At 42.0% G+C, this 13943-nt stretch overlaps 1 protein-coding gene across 1 annotated transcript; it reads left to right on the top strand.

Annotated features, from left to right (window-relative positions):
- The first annotated feature begins 21 nt into the window (after positions 1-21).
- On the top strand, positions 22-13710 carry SNRNP40 (small nuclear ribonucleoprotein U5 subunit 40). Its single transcript, XM_083627723.1, has 10 exons — positions 22-341; positions 2118-2247; positions 4007-4100; positions 5313-5478; positions 6307-6429; positions 7028-7148; positions 8580-8662; positions 9093-9154; positions 12303-12406; positions 13267-13710. The coding sequence occupies exons 1-10, from the start codon at positions 195-197 to the stop codon at positions 13314-13316; spliced, it is 1080 nt and encodes a 359-aa protein (XP_083483849.1). The 5' UTR covers positions 22-194; the 3' UTR covers positions 13317-13710.
- Positions 13711-13943: the final 233 nt, after the last annotated feature.

Raw genomic sequence — 13943 nt, 5'->3', positions numbered from 1 at the left:
CGTGCTGAAGCGGCGCGAGAGCAGCCGCGAGAAGGAAGGATAGCGTCCTCGAATGAGACGTCGCGGAGGGGGCGGGGCCTTTTGTAGGGAGCCGCCAATCGGAGCGGGGAGGCGTCGGTTTCCCCTCAGTTTGACGCGCCTCTGAGGCCTTGAGGGGACTCGAGACCGTTTTCGACGAAGTCGTGGGAGACACGATGATCGACCCGCAGAAACGGAAAGCGCCCGGCCCGGATATGGCTCTGGTAGCGGCGGCGTCCGGGGCTAAGAAGCCGCGCCACGAGCTTATCTTGGGGCCGGGGCCTGGCGCTGGGCAGCCGCCCCCGGGCGCCTTGTTGCAGGCGGTGAGTCCCCTGAGGAGCGGAGGCCGCGCACCCGACCTCTCTCTTTTAATATGCATTATTACATCGCCATTATAGCGAGTGAGGCTTTAAAGCGGCGGCGCGGAACCCCGAGGCCGCTTAAATGCTGTGGGACTACAACTCCCAGCAACCCTTGGCTGCGTAGCCCACGGTTAGGGATGACGGGAGATGCGGTGCAACCTCTGGACGGCCTCGCGATTCCCTGCCCGTTTGTTTGTTGCGTTTATATCGCGTTTTTTCCCTTCAGCACTCTAACCACTACGCCACCCAGAAGTAGTCCAGGTGCACATGGTATATAGTCCACATTTCTCAACCTGGGGGGTCGCCAGGTGTGCTTGGACTACAAGTCCCATAATCCCTGGCTAGAGGGACCAGTGGTCCAGGAATGATGGTAGTTGTGGTCCAGCAACGTCTGGCGGTGTTATAGTCCCAACACTGAAAGGCTGTTACAGTCCAACATACCAACGGCTGCACCGCACTAGTCTCAGAAACACTGTGTGTGTGTGTGTGTGTGTGTGTGTGTGTGTGTGTGTGTGTGTGCATAGAGAGAGAGGGGGAGAACTAATGGGGAGTCTTGAGGGGCTAGCATTCTGAAAAGAGGAGAAGACTAAGCAGTGGAGGTAGTTGTTAAAGGGAAAGGTCCATTCTGTTACATGAACCTACATCGTTTTGAATGAGTGGTGAAAATAGCTTTTCATTGCCATCGTTGTGGTCCTGTAGCTGTGCTTAGTGTTTAGAGTAACAGATATAGAAGCTGTCTTACGCTGAGTCTAGAGTCAGACCATGGGTTCCTCCAGCTCAGTATTTTAATAGCACATATGGCTGCAAGGATGACCATTGAGCACCCAGTGACTATAATTAGTTTGCATTAGTTACTGATTTTTTATTTCACCTGGGTGATCAGTTGGACCAGCTTTCCCCAACACACTCCTGGGTTTTTTTAATTAAACATTTTTATTGGTGTTTTGGACATTCTAACAAATATATAACATCCCACCCCCATAACAGGTGTCAGGATGTACATTAACATAAATAATTATTATTACTCAGTACAAGATATCCAAATGGAGAGCCTGTAATGTCCCAACTCAAAACTTGAATTATCAATCACAAAGAGGCATTCCAGAGAAGAATGTAGTGCAAGCAATACTGTTCAGGACAGCCATGTCTTCAAAGATGCTTTATCTTTAAGGACAGTTTTATTTATATATTGAATAAATGACCACCATGTTATATAAAATTTATTCAGTTTTTTCTGTTCTTTTCATAATTTATAAGTTATTTTCTCAGTGGTAGCCAGTTGCCAGTCATTTTTATACCATAAATCCAGGGATAATCCTTGCAAGGCCCTCCAGTGTTACACTACAATTCCCTTCAGCCCCAACTAGCATGCTCAGTGGTTAGCATTGAAGAGTGCTATAGTCATCTGAACGGAACAAGGTTAGGGTATTTTACTGCACTTGTTGAAGCTGTAAGTGGTTTGTGTTAAATTGTCATGTTTTTGGGCTGGTGGAAGTGCTTGCCTTTGCCACAAGACATTAGATCAGGGATGAAGAGCCAGTTGCCTTCCAGATGATGTCGGACTATAATTCTTATCATCCCTGATCATTGGCCATGTTGTCTGAGGCTGTTAGGGTCCAACATCTTGTGTGCTACAGGTTCCTCATCACTGGTTTATGAGTAATAGTCTTCTTTTCAGCATTCGGATGCAGACTCTCTTATAGCTTGTTGAGTATTCTGCATTTTTTCATATTTCAGGGCCCCCCAAGATGTTCATCTCTCCAGGCACCTATAATGTTGCTTTCAGGGCATGAAGGAGAAGTATACTGTTGTAAGTTTCATCCTAATGGAGCCACCTTAGCATCAGCTGGATTCGACAGGTTGATATGTAAGTCTACGTTATGAACTTCTAAATACAATTTGTTTGCTTAAAATTAATTGGGTTAGTTGTGTGTGTGTGCTTTTTTTTAAGAAAAAGCATACAGCATATTAAATTAACTAAGCACACATAACAGTAAATCAACCAAAGTGTACTAATTTAATTAATTAAAAGTAAACTTATATATGACTAATACCAAAGTTTTAATGGTGTATGTGCTGGGTCACCAGCATGGTGCTTGTGAGTGCAATGGAGTCCCACACTTCACTCTCCTCATATTTGCATTGAACGAAACCTTCTATTGTAGCCAGTAGTCTTACCCCTGCCTAATTGCAACTAGGGAGAAGTGATATTGGGATCATGACTGGGAAGGTCAGGGTCAATCCTTCTCCCCCAGCTGTGACACCTTTCCCCCAAATTGCTGCTTGATAAATAGGTTTTAGAAAAAGCTTACAATTGGCTCCATGATAGTGGTGGTGTATGGCTGTTCTTAGTTGGTGGAGCAATTTGTCTGGTTAATTCTGATAACAAATAAGACTGCAGCATGCTAGCTAGTTATGTGACCCCCCAAGCATGGGGGGAAGTGGGAGTTATTGTTTTGTTTTGTTTTTATTATGTATCTTGTGTTTTTATGCTGTGAACCGTCTTGAGATCTATGAATGAAGGGCAGTATGCAGATTTAATTAATAATAATAATAATAAAATAGTGGTGGGGAATCTTCCTGGAGATTGCAGCTGGGGATGGAAGGTTAACTCTTGCCTCCCCAGCTGGACTCGCCAGGAAGTCTACACACCCTTCACTAATTAGGGCATTTTAAAGTCTAATTGCTGGCTGGGGGGCGGGGAGTGATGACACGTGTGTGTGTGGTTGTCTGCTGTGCATGGTGCCAATGACAGTTTTTTTGATGCCCACAGGAAATAAAGGTTGATGACTCTGGCTGAGTAGAAGTCGCCACAATGGGCATCTTAAGAGATATTATCCGCTAGAAAAGCCATCCATAGTTTTATAAGGAAAAGTAATTAATTATAGATGCTTTAATGAAAGGTCCGTAATCAGTTACAGGTTGCAACCCTAGTTTAAATTAATATTAGCAATACTTGACCCAGTTTACATGTTATGCTAAACAATGGTTTGCCATGGTTGCTCAAACAGCCCCTGGTTTGTTTCTCCTCTAATTCTAGTGGGAGCAACAATCACAATCCCTACCTCAGTTAAGTTGAACCAGGAATCCTGGGAAGTGAAACAAACCATGATGTTCACATAGGATGCAACAGTAAGCCAGATGAGAGCATCTGTTCTTTTCATCTGTTACTCAGTAGGATGGTAGCCTTTTTAAAAACACATAGGCCACATTGTACTAGTTTGCTAGTATCTAGCAAGGTTTACTTGTGAACTCAAAAGTACACACATAGTGTGAAGATCAACATTTTAAATTGAAAAGAATCTGATCTTACATTCATGATGACCCACGGACATTTTGGTGTGCCTACATACTGCAATACAGTTTCTTTGAAGTGATTGTGAATGTTTTCTCTCACTGCCTTTGTTAGGTATAGAAGAGTTTTCCCCAGGTAAAAATTGATACTCTTTTCTTAAAAACACCCACCACCCACCATCTGTTTCTGGAAGTTATACCTACTTGAAGGCTTCCATTGCTGCTTACAAAGCATTAGATCTGAAAAGTGCATCTGATTCATTAAGAGGATTTATCACTTGGAAATGCCAACATGACTTCAGTATTTAATCTTGATCTTGCATTGATTCTAGTGTTATGGAACGTGTATGGGGACTGTGATAATTATGCCACTCTGAAAGGACATAGCGGAGCAGTTATGGAACTACATTATAACACTGATGGCAGGTTAGTACATATATAATTCTTGTTGTGGATATTTTTATCTGCTGTTTAATTGATTAGCAATGACTTTTTGTCATTTGGAGTATATTACTGAAGCTTGGGTACTTATATTTTGCTGCTTGTTGGTTCTAGTCACTTGGTGATTTTCTTTTTAATATGTCAAAATATTTCAGAACAAATTCTGAAAGCATGTGCAAGAAATGAACTTCCTGTGGGTTATATCCAGCTAAGTTCTATTTGGAGGAGGTTCACTGAAATTAATGAACCTTATTTAGTCATGTGTGTTAACTTCAGTGGGTCTACTGTGAGTAGGATGGGCACTGAATACAACCCTATGATTTGAGGGGGGGGGGGGAATTGGATAGGAATGCCGGCAGGTAATCACCGTCACATTGCAGCCATTTAGTCCATTCCATTATTCCCTGCTGCTTTTCCTGATTTCTGCCAAACAGATCCTGGAGCAACATGCCAGTAGTAGTAAAAGCCTTTGGGGACTGGAGTGGCGCATGGCTGCCTGGCAGAACAATGTTATTCATGATAGCAATTCACTTACATCTAGGGATTTGTACAAGATTTTGTAACTTACACACCACCTATTTTTACAGTTACTGATTTTTGTCTATTTTTTTTGTAAGCAGCTCTGAGAGCATTTTTAGCTAAAGAGCAACAGTAAAAATGTTTCAATTAAACAAAGATTCTGCGGTAGTTGTATATAGTGGAACCTCAGTTTTCGAGTGTCTCGGAAGCCAAATGTTTCGGAACGCCAAAAACCTGGAAGTAAATGCTTCTGTTTTCAAACGTGCCTCGGAAGTCGAATGGCTTCCACTGCTTGCTTTTCAATTTTCTCAATTGGACTGAGGCTTCTGTAGTGAGTTCTTGGTTTTCAGACGTTTCGGAACTCGAACGGTCTTCTGGAATGGATTACATTCGCGAACTGAGGTTCCATTGTACTGTATATTTGGAAACGCTTTGGGATAACTGGATTTTGTCACTAAGCAGTGACCAAAAGAGTATGTTTGCCTTCCCTCTTCCCCTGCATCAGAAGGCTGGCATTCTGGGCAAAATGCTTGACAGCTAGTAGTAGGTGTCTTTTGCTTTTTGCGGTCACTTCTAACTGTCCTTTACCTAAGGGCCATTTTTTTGAATGTTGAATACCTTTTAATACATGTGAAATGCTGCTTTTCAGCACTTCATCAGCTTTGCATTTTCTCCTAGCATGCTATTCTCTGCCTCCACCGATAAAACTGTAGCAGTGTGGGATAGTGAGACAGGAGAGAGGGTGAAAAGACTCAAAGGTCACACATCATTTGTGAACTCCTGTTACCCAGCAAGACGTGGACCTCAGCTGGTCTGTACAGGCAGTGATGACGGGACAGTAAAGGTTAGTATGGATAATTGTCGTCTTGCAATGTAAATAGTAAATATTAGTATGAGTTTATGTGATCAATAAGCAGTTGTCTTTTTAGGTGCTGCTTGCTGAGTAAAGAGTTCTGTTAAAGAGGTACATTCTTTTTGGATATGGAGTTGTTATTTTCTTTCCACCAATATCAACATGTCAAATGTGAACCTGGCTCCAGCTTCTGTGAAAACCTACACTTGTAGACTTATCATTTTGAAGATACTCATTCTTAATGTGAGCATGATAATCGCACCAATCTATGCTCTGGAAACCTCAAGTCTGGACTATTACAATGTGCTTTATGTGGGCCTTCTCTTGGAGACTGTTCAGAAGCTGCAACTGGTGCACAGACCAAGGTGCTGGTGGGCACGACGGACAGGACATAAGTTCTTAAATAGCTTTTTACAGTTGCCATTGTGCTTCTGAGCCCAATTCTAGGTGCCGCCATTTACAAAGCCCTAAAAGACTTGGCTCCCAAATATATGAAGGACCACCTCCTCCCATGTAGACTTTTTTAAAGATCTGCAGAGAAGGCCCTGCTCTCAGTTTTGACACTATGTGAAGTTCATGGGGCAGCAGTGTGTGAGAGAGTCTTTTCTGTGTAGACTCCCAGTTCGTTGAATGCCATCCCCTCGCAGGGACAGCTGCCCTTGTCAGTAAGTACTTTTTAATGTTGAATCAGGGTGCACCTTTTGTGCACAGGACTTCAGGATTATGAGACCTTTCATGGCTTAGTTGTATTGAGCTATTTTTGGACCCTGTGGTGAAGGGTGGGTTATGAATGTCTATCTTGTTTGCTTTCGCTTCCAGTTATGGGACATCAGGAAAAAAGCTGCTGTTCAAACATTTCAAAATACCTATCAGGTGTTAGCAGTGACCTTCAATGATACCAGTGATCAGATAATATCTGGAGGCATAGACAATGATATCAAGGTAAGCTGTTTGTTGAACTGAACCTTCCATAGATTCCATATTTGTAACTTGGACAAAGGGCATATCTACACTTGAAAAATAAACTAGTTTCAAACGAGTTTTAATTTTTGCATTGCCCCAGACCCTTCTCTCTCCTTGGAACACTTAGCCACCTCCAGAAGGAGCAAGTAAGAAACAGAACAACAGTGGTAGCTTCTAGTTCTCTCAGGTGGTGGGAGTAAGGTTCTACTGTGAAGACGAATAGGCAGTCCCAGCTTTCCCTGTGCCAGGAAGATGGCACACAGTGAGACCTAAAAGGCCTTGTATCAGAAACAGGAGACCCATTTGTTATGGGCTATCCCTTCCCTTTAAAAGGGCAATTGGTCAACAGATGCTGGGATTTCTGTCTTTCAAGACTTGGCATAGGTTATTTGTCTTACAAGGACACTGGAAGTCTAAGAGACTATATCACAAATAAATAAATCTCCATGCATTTGTTTGGACTCTGCTCATTTTGCAACTTCACTTGAAAGCTTCAACAGCCCTATATAGAGCTAACTACTTTAAAGACCTCTATGTATATGTGACACACCATATATCTGCTCATATATCCTTAAAGGTATGGGACCTTCGTCAGAACAAGCTAACTTACACAATGAGAGGACATGCTGATTCTGTCACAGGTCTCAGTCTGAGTTCAGAAGGCTCTTACTTGCTTTCCAATGCCATGGACAATACAGGTAACTGTTTCTGTTGGAAAATAGCATTAAGGAACATATAACCAAGCATACTACTCCTAGTCTTTACTAGTTTGCGGCCAGTATGTCAGAACTTGGAAATGTCTCCTAAAATGCACCAAGACTTTGGGTAGTTGCCAAAACTGTAAGTGAAGTGTGATGCAATTTATTATTGCCAGAAGCCTGCTTTTTGTCCCATTAGAGCTACCAGGGCACACTGCTACAATGATAGAAGAAGCCACAATTGGCAGATTCTCTTGTCAAAATGCAGACTTGACACTGTCTTCCTTTAACTGTCATCTCTGGACAAGCTTCTGTAGGACTTTTGTTTCTCTCCCGCATTCATCATAGCATATCATTTTCCTGATCTTAACTTGGGGTTGGAGAACCTGCAGCCCTTCAGATGCTGTCACCATGGTCAATGGTCAGAAGTTGTGAGAGTTTAAACACCTGGAGGTTCCGTACCTCTCCATTAAGCACCACAGGGGTTTTTTTAGTTGCTTCTCTGATTAACAAATTCTTTGATGATCCATCTCTACTACTTTTTTCCTCAATCCACCTACCATTCCTTCATGTCCTCCTTTCTTGGTCCATCCTTCAGATTCCTTGTCTCTGGCTTGCCTGACCCTTAGGTTCCCTACACCCTGGCACAACATCCTCAGCCCAACTCTGTGAAATGACAATCTCAGTCAAATTGAAGTTTTCCCCCTTCCCTCACGATAAGCTAGAATGCAAAAATGTTCCCTCTGTTCCCTGCGCAGCTGAATGTTCCCTGCCACTACACCAGTTCAGTCAATCAACATTGAAGGCTTCACTGTGTGTGTGAAGTTGTGTGTGTGAAGTTGTAGTCATGTCACCATCTAGAGACTGCTTGTCAGTGGCTGAAACCATGCCCTAGCTAGCTATACCTGAATTCTGTCTGCAGTTGTGGTTGCTGCCATCTCAAAAAGGTTGTTACAGGTCTGGGAAAGTTGGGGGGGGGAGAGTAACCCAAAATGATTGAGTGCGCTGCTCTGGTTCGCCAGAAGCGGCTTAGTCGTGCTGGCCACATGACGCGGAAGCTGTACGCCGCCTCCCTTGGCCAATAAAGCGAGATGAGTGCCACAACCCCAGAGTTGTCCACAACTGGACCTAATGGTCAGGGGTCCCTTTACCTAAATACTACCAACGGCTATACGGACCCTGCATGTTCAAAAACATCGTGCTGCTGTGTGCTTGTTGTCCTCCTTCCCTGTTTTTGCCCTTCCCAGAGGCATCTGTCTAGCTAGTGTGGGAAACAAAATACTGAACTAGATGGCTCTCTGGTCAGATCGAGCAGATCAGTTCTTATGTCTTTAAACCTATCAGCTTACTTACCATCAAATCTGCAATATTGTGGGATAATACTCAACTTGTTACTACAGTTCTAAACTGCTTGTATGGGCTCTGTTCTAGTTCGTATCTGGGATGTTCGGCCCTTTGCCCCTAAAGAGAGATGTGTAAAGATCCTCCAAGGGAATGTACATAATTTTGAGAAGGTGAGTTCTGTTCTGGCTGAAATGCTCCTTGTTTATGGATGGCAGCTAAGAATTAATTCATAAGTAAATGGCTTTTAAAATTTCAGATTGCCACAAACCTCTTAACAAGGTCTGTGCTCAAGATTAATGTGTGAGAAGAAATTCCAATTAAAGCCGCTGCAACAAGATTTTTTTTAACCCCCAAGTGCAGCTGTAATGGCCTATAAATTTTAGTATCTTGACATTCACAATCTATTTCACATAAGATAACAAGATACTGTGTATTTCTGGCAATAAAGTACAATATATATCTGCAGACTAAGCTTCCAAAGGCAAGCCATTATTACTGCAGTGGTGTTAATGTCTTAAAGCATTGGCTTTTTATTTCAAAAAGAATCAGGGAAATGAAGGTATGCCTGGAATTGTGCTACTAAGTTTTCTTGTTCTTTAGAATCTCCTGCGATGCTCCTGGTCACCAGATGGAAGTAAAATAGCTGCTGGATCTGCAGACAGGTAAAGCCCTCTATTTTAATCTGAAAACCAGTGCTCTAGGTACCAAGCTGCATGGGACTTTAACACTCACACTCTCCATTGTGCTTGGAGACAGACTGGTATCGCCTTATAGGTGTATTGCAGTAGCACGTTACTACTTGAAAGGAATGTAATCTGTTCTTTAGCCTGGGATAGCTCAGTTGGTAGAACATGAGACTCTTAATCTTGTGTGCTCAAGCCCCATGTTGGGCAAAAGATTCCTACATTGCAGGGGGTCGAACTAACTCACTCTCGTGGTCCTTTCCAACTCTATGACACTGTGGTCTAGGTTGTGAGAAGAACATAAAGTCACGGAAAGCAGCATTCTAAACCCTAGAAGGTATCTGGTTGCACTCAGTGTGTTCCATGTAGAATAATTAGTGGGTATTTGACTGGGAGTGTGTGCGTGTTTGAAGGGGGCTTCTCTGCTTCATCAGTTTGAAAACACGGTTCTAGAGACCTGCTCAACACTACGTTTTGATTGGCTAAGTAATCTAGATATCTAATCAAACTGTTCTTCTGAGACTTGTTCATCTCTAGGAAAGAAAGCTTAATAGCAGAATCTCTTCTATTAGTCATAATGAACTGGGGGGGGGCATGAAAGGGGTGAAAAGTACTTGGCTTTAACACTCTAGTCCCGTAAGAGAGCAGCATCCCAGTTCAAGCAGTGCTCTCTTGAAAATATATGCGGTGTATGTTCTTTTGATGTACATTGCGACATTTCCTAACTCAAGGACACCTTGGCCTGCTCAGTCCAGCCAGTTGCTTTGCGATCATGCTTTCCTTCCCTACCTCCTGTGCAAATGTTGGTGCCAGAGCAAGTGAGACAGCTTTCTAAATATAGTACATTAACTGCTGGTTAACTTATTTCAGTCCATGTTGATGGATTGGTGATGAGCAGTGGCTTATGTATCTGGTGATCTTGTAAAGGGGAAAGAAGGGGGGTGTATCCGGAAGGTAGTAATTATGGTAGGAGGGGTATGCTGCTCTTTTGTGTTGCTTACAATATGTTGCTGAGGGCACCCTTACGACTTAATAAAGGGTATGAATTCCAGCTACAAACAGGACAGGTCTCCGTCTTGTTTTCTGGTGAAAGTCAGAACTACTGAAAAACTGGTCTTTCAGCATCACTAATATTCAGCATGTATCATAATGCAAGTTGTAGTAAAATCCTTGAATTTTGAGCATTAGTTCCTGTCTTATGGGGTGTTACAAAATTTCTTTCCCTGTTTTGTGATATGCTTAAAAGCTGGGCTTTTCTTTGGAGACTCACTGATGGCACTAAGCAAGCGCATTAAATACTTCTGTGTTCCGTTGCCATGTGCATCAAAGTTGACACAACCAAAGCAAGATGAGAGGGAACAGTGCAGTCACATTGGAAAATACTTAATGGATTTGATGAATCAGACCATAACAAGGTCATAATTCAGTTCAGAATGGCAACTTCTTAAAGTTGGGGGCACTGAATTTTAGAAAGTTTCGGTTATCAGGCTTTCTGCAGCATAAGTCTCTCATCTCCAGTCCCCGTACTGCAAGGTTCAAATGATGAAAGAACTGAAAGGCAGTGAAACATTTTTGAGGCAGTAGCTATTTAACCAGTTTTTAATACCCAATAGCTTTGAGAGCTTAACTGGCTGAAGTCACAGAAGGAATCTGAGTGCAGGGTGTTAGGATTAGCACTGAAGAGTCAACTTGTTAAATCTTGCGTCTTGAGCTTCCCATGCATATCAACATAAGGTTTCTGAAGGAGTAACTGTGTTCATCTGCTGCAGCAAACACAAACAAGTCTTGTGACATCTGTATTTCTAGGTCAAATAGCAGCCAGTGCATGGCTACTTGGAAGTAACCCCCTCTGGGTTCAATGTATCTTGCTTCTAACTAACTGTGCATAGGATTGTGACCAAAGTCCTTATCTAGGACTGCTCAGCCATCGCCTTAGTGAGCCATTTAAGTTTGGTTCATATGTCACTCACAGAGTAGTATTCCTCACTTCTTGTCACTTAAAAAGCCCATTATTGTCTTCCAGAGTACCTATATTCTGTTTGAAATTGCTCACCCCTTTTGGAGAAGACCTATTCTCATTTGAGTACACTCAAACCATATCTTACAACATACTTGGATGGGAAACAAAAATATTCCACATCATGAGCGTTTTGTGTCTGTTGCCAGAATGTAATAGAAAATATAATGCATCATATTTATTGTGCAAAGATCCGAGGGGCAGATTTTCATAAAGCATTATTAGCAAATTACTGGAATTTTTCAGATGCTCAGAAAAACACCTTGTGACTAGAGATGCTTTTGTAAGTTACAGGACAGCATTGTTTGCTAAAGCAGCAGATGATCAGAAATGAAGTTCTGAAAGATTTGACATTGCATTTTAGTGAACTTTTGTGAACTGTAAATTGCAACTTTCCATTGCAAATGAAAAGACGTGTTTGCCTATAGTCTTAAGGTTCGAGGCTGTCAAATGCAGCAGCACATAGTTTTTGTGGAAGATTAAGTACTGAAGACAAATAATGAAGCTGAATGCACACCAGTTAAAAATAAGTTACAGGCTTACTGTAAACAGACTGACTTCAGATATTAGAAATAAGCAGTGTTACTTTATCCACAGTACTGAGTCAGACAGTGATGCAATATTAGTTTTTTACAGAAATATATATCCCATGATATCACTAAAGCAAGCAAGCAAGCTGGTTTTTCAAATTATGCAGTAGTTTTGCTTCATGAGTCATGAAATGAGTAACAGTCTTCAGCTTGTAGATCATTAAGTGAATACATCTGTTCACCTGAACGTGCAATGCTACATTCAGACTCAGTGACTTGCATCTCCAAATTCAAGATATCTATCAATTAGCTAGGTTTTCTTTTACTAACTTAAAACCAGCAGCGGGTGGTGTCAAACTAAGGTCATGAAGGCAACAGGTTTTCTTTCTACAGTAATATGACAGGCTGATACCAGATCCAGGTACAGCAAAAGGGCTTCCTGGGTAGTCTCTAGTAAACACAGCCGCTCATAGCTATAAGAGATCTTGAAATATTGAGTAACTGGGTCAAAACAGAGTTGCTCTTTTATTTTTAGTTCATTCCATTGGGAGGCTCTTACTCATGTTTCTTCTCATTACAGGTTTGTTTATGTGTGGGATACGACCTCCAGAAGAATTCTCTACAAGCTGCCAGGCCATGCTGGTTCAATAAATGAAGTGGCTTTTCATCCAGAGGAGCCAATTAGTAAGTTCTCTTTGAATTGCCAGGAAGCCTGGAAGTGGGTGCTTTTAATTAAGGAACATGACTTCTGTGAATTCATGATCGTAAAGAGAATCTGTTAGCCAGCACAGAGAGTCTCTTTCTTTCCCTCCCTGCCCTGTTCTTTTGGATTGTCTTGGTATAGTAATTCTACAAAACACGAACAGAAATATAACATACTTTGGGGGGGGGGGGATTTAGTTGAACTCCAGTAGGTTGGATCTGTCCTCTCCAGAGAACTTTCAGCCCCTCAACGGGGTGACATAAATTTTAAGGTGGGAGCAGGCAAACATCAAGCTGGAAGAGATCTACTTTTTCTTTCTCATGCTTGACCTCAGAATTTGTTACTGGTGCCATAATAGTGCTGTGTGGCCCTTCAAATGTTGTTGGGCTGCAACTCCAATTATTCCTGACCATTGTCCATGCTGCCTGGGGCCAATGGGAGTTTGAGCTCAACAGCGCAAGGAGGGCCACAGACTTCTCATCCCTTCTCTGTTTCGTTGATGAAAGAGATTCTTGAGAGGCTGCACCCTCTTGTGGCTACTTTCTAGTATTGACAGTTTCTAGCATTTTGTTTTGCAGAGGAAGTCATAACATTGCTACTGTTAGAGAAAACACATTAGAATTATTAATGTAGCTGCCTGAGATTTAGTAGGAGATGAAAGACGCAAACTCTGCATTTTAGAAAAATTAGGCCATTCTGGTCGGAGCATACACGTTGAGGCATGTGTGTGAGAGTCAATTTAGTTATCAAGCAATACTGGAAATACAAGAGGGGTGGAATAAGATGCTAAAAACTGATCCTTCACATTTTCTTCAAATGTGTTTGTATTTCTTCCCATCAGTACTTTCTGCATCTAGTGACAAAAGGCTGTATATGGGGGAGATCCAGTGAGGAAGAGAGCCAGCACCGTTGTCATCTTGGATGTGTGGAACTGGATTGCTTCTGGCCAAGTTAGATCTTTCTGCACAAAGTCTTGGAAGATGAAGAGAGTTTAGAAAATGCCGTTTCGTGTACAGAGTTAAATATTAACCACCTGTGTTTTAGAGGATCCCTCCTTGAATTCTTGACCATGTTATGCAGAATATTGAAAAGGCTTCTGGTTTCGAAACATTAAGATTTTTGAGATGGACATACAGATTTCTTATTTTTCCCTGCACAATGTGCTTTCGGCTTATTATTGAAATCATTTGACACTTGTAAAATGTGGAACGTTTAATATTTCATGTCTCCCTCCAGGTTTGCTTGTCATTTTTATACAGAAAATAAATAGAATACTTTGCAAAAACTGTGTGTCGATGGAATTTATTGCTATGTATACTTTTTGCCATTATTCAGCAGTGTTTAAGCTACATAGAAGCGGGGCGGAGGGCAGGGGGGAGAGAACATCACACAAAGGGCAAAAAAGAAAAGAAAATGGACAACTAAATAAGCAATAGTGTAAAATTTAATCTCACAGGTGGCAATGATGCCCCACAGATTATATTCTACTTTCTTTTAATAATGTTCCACTATTGTACT

This window comes from Podarcis filfolensis (assembly GCF_964270895.1).
Source record: "Podarcis filfolensis genome assembly, chromosome: 8".
Lineage (NCBI taxonomy): Eukaryota > Metazoa > Chordata > Lepidosauria > Squamata > Lacertidae > Podarcis > Podarcis filfolensis.
This window is presented reverse-complemented; position numbering and strand designations above follow the sequence as displayed.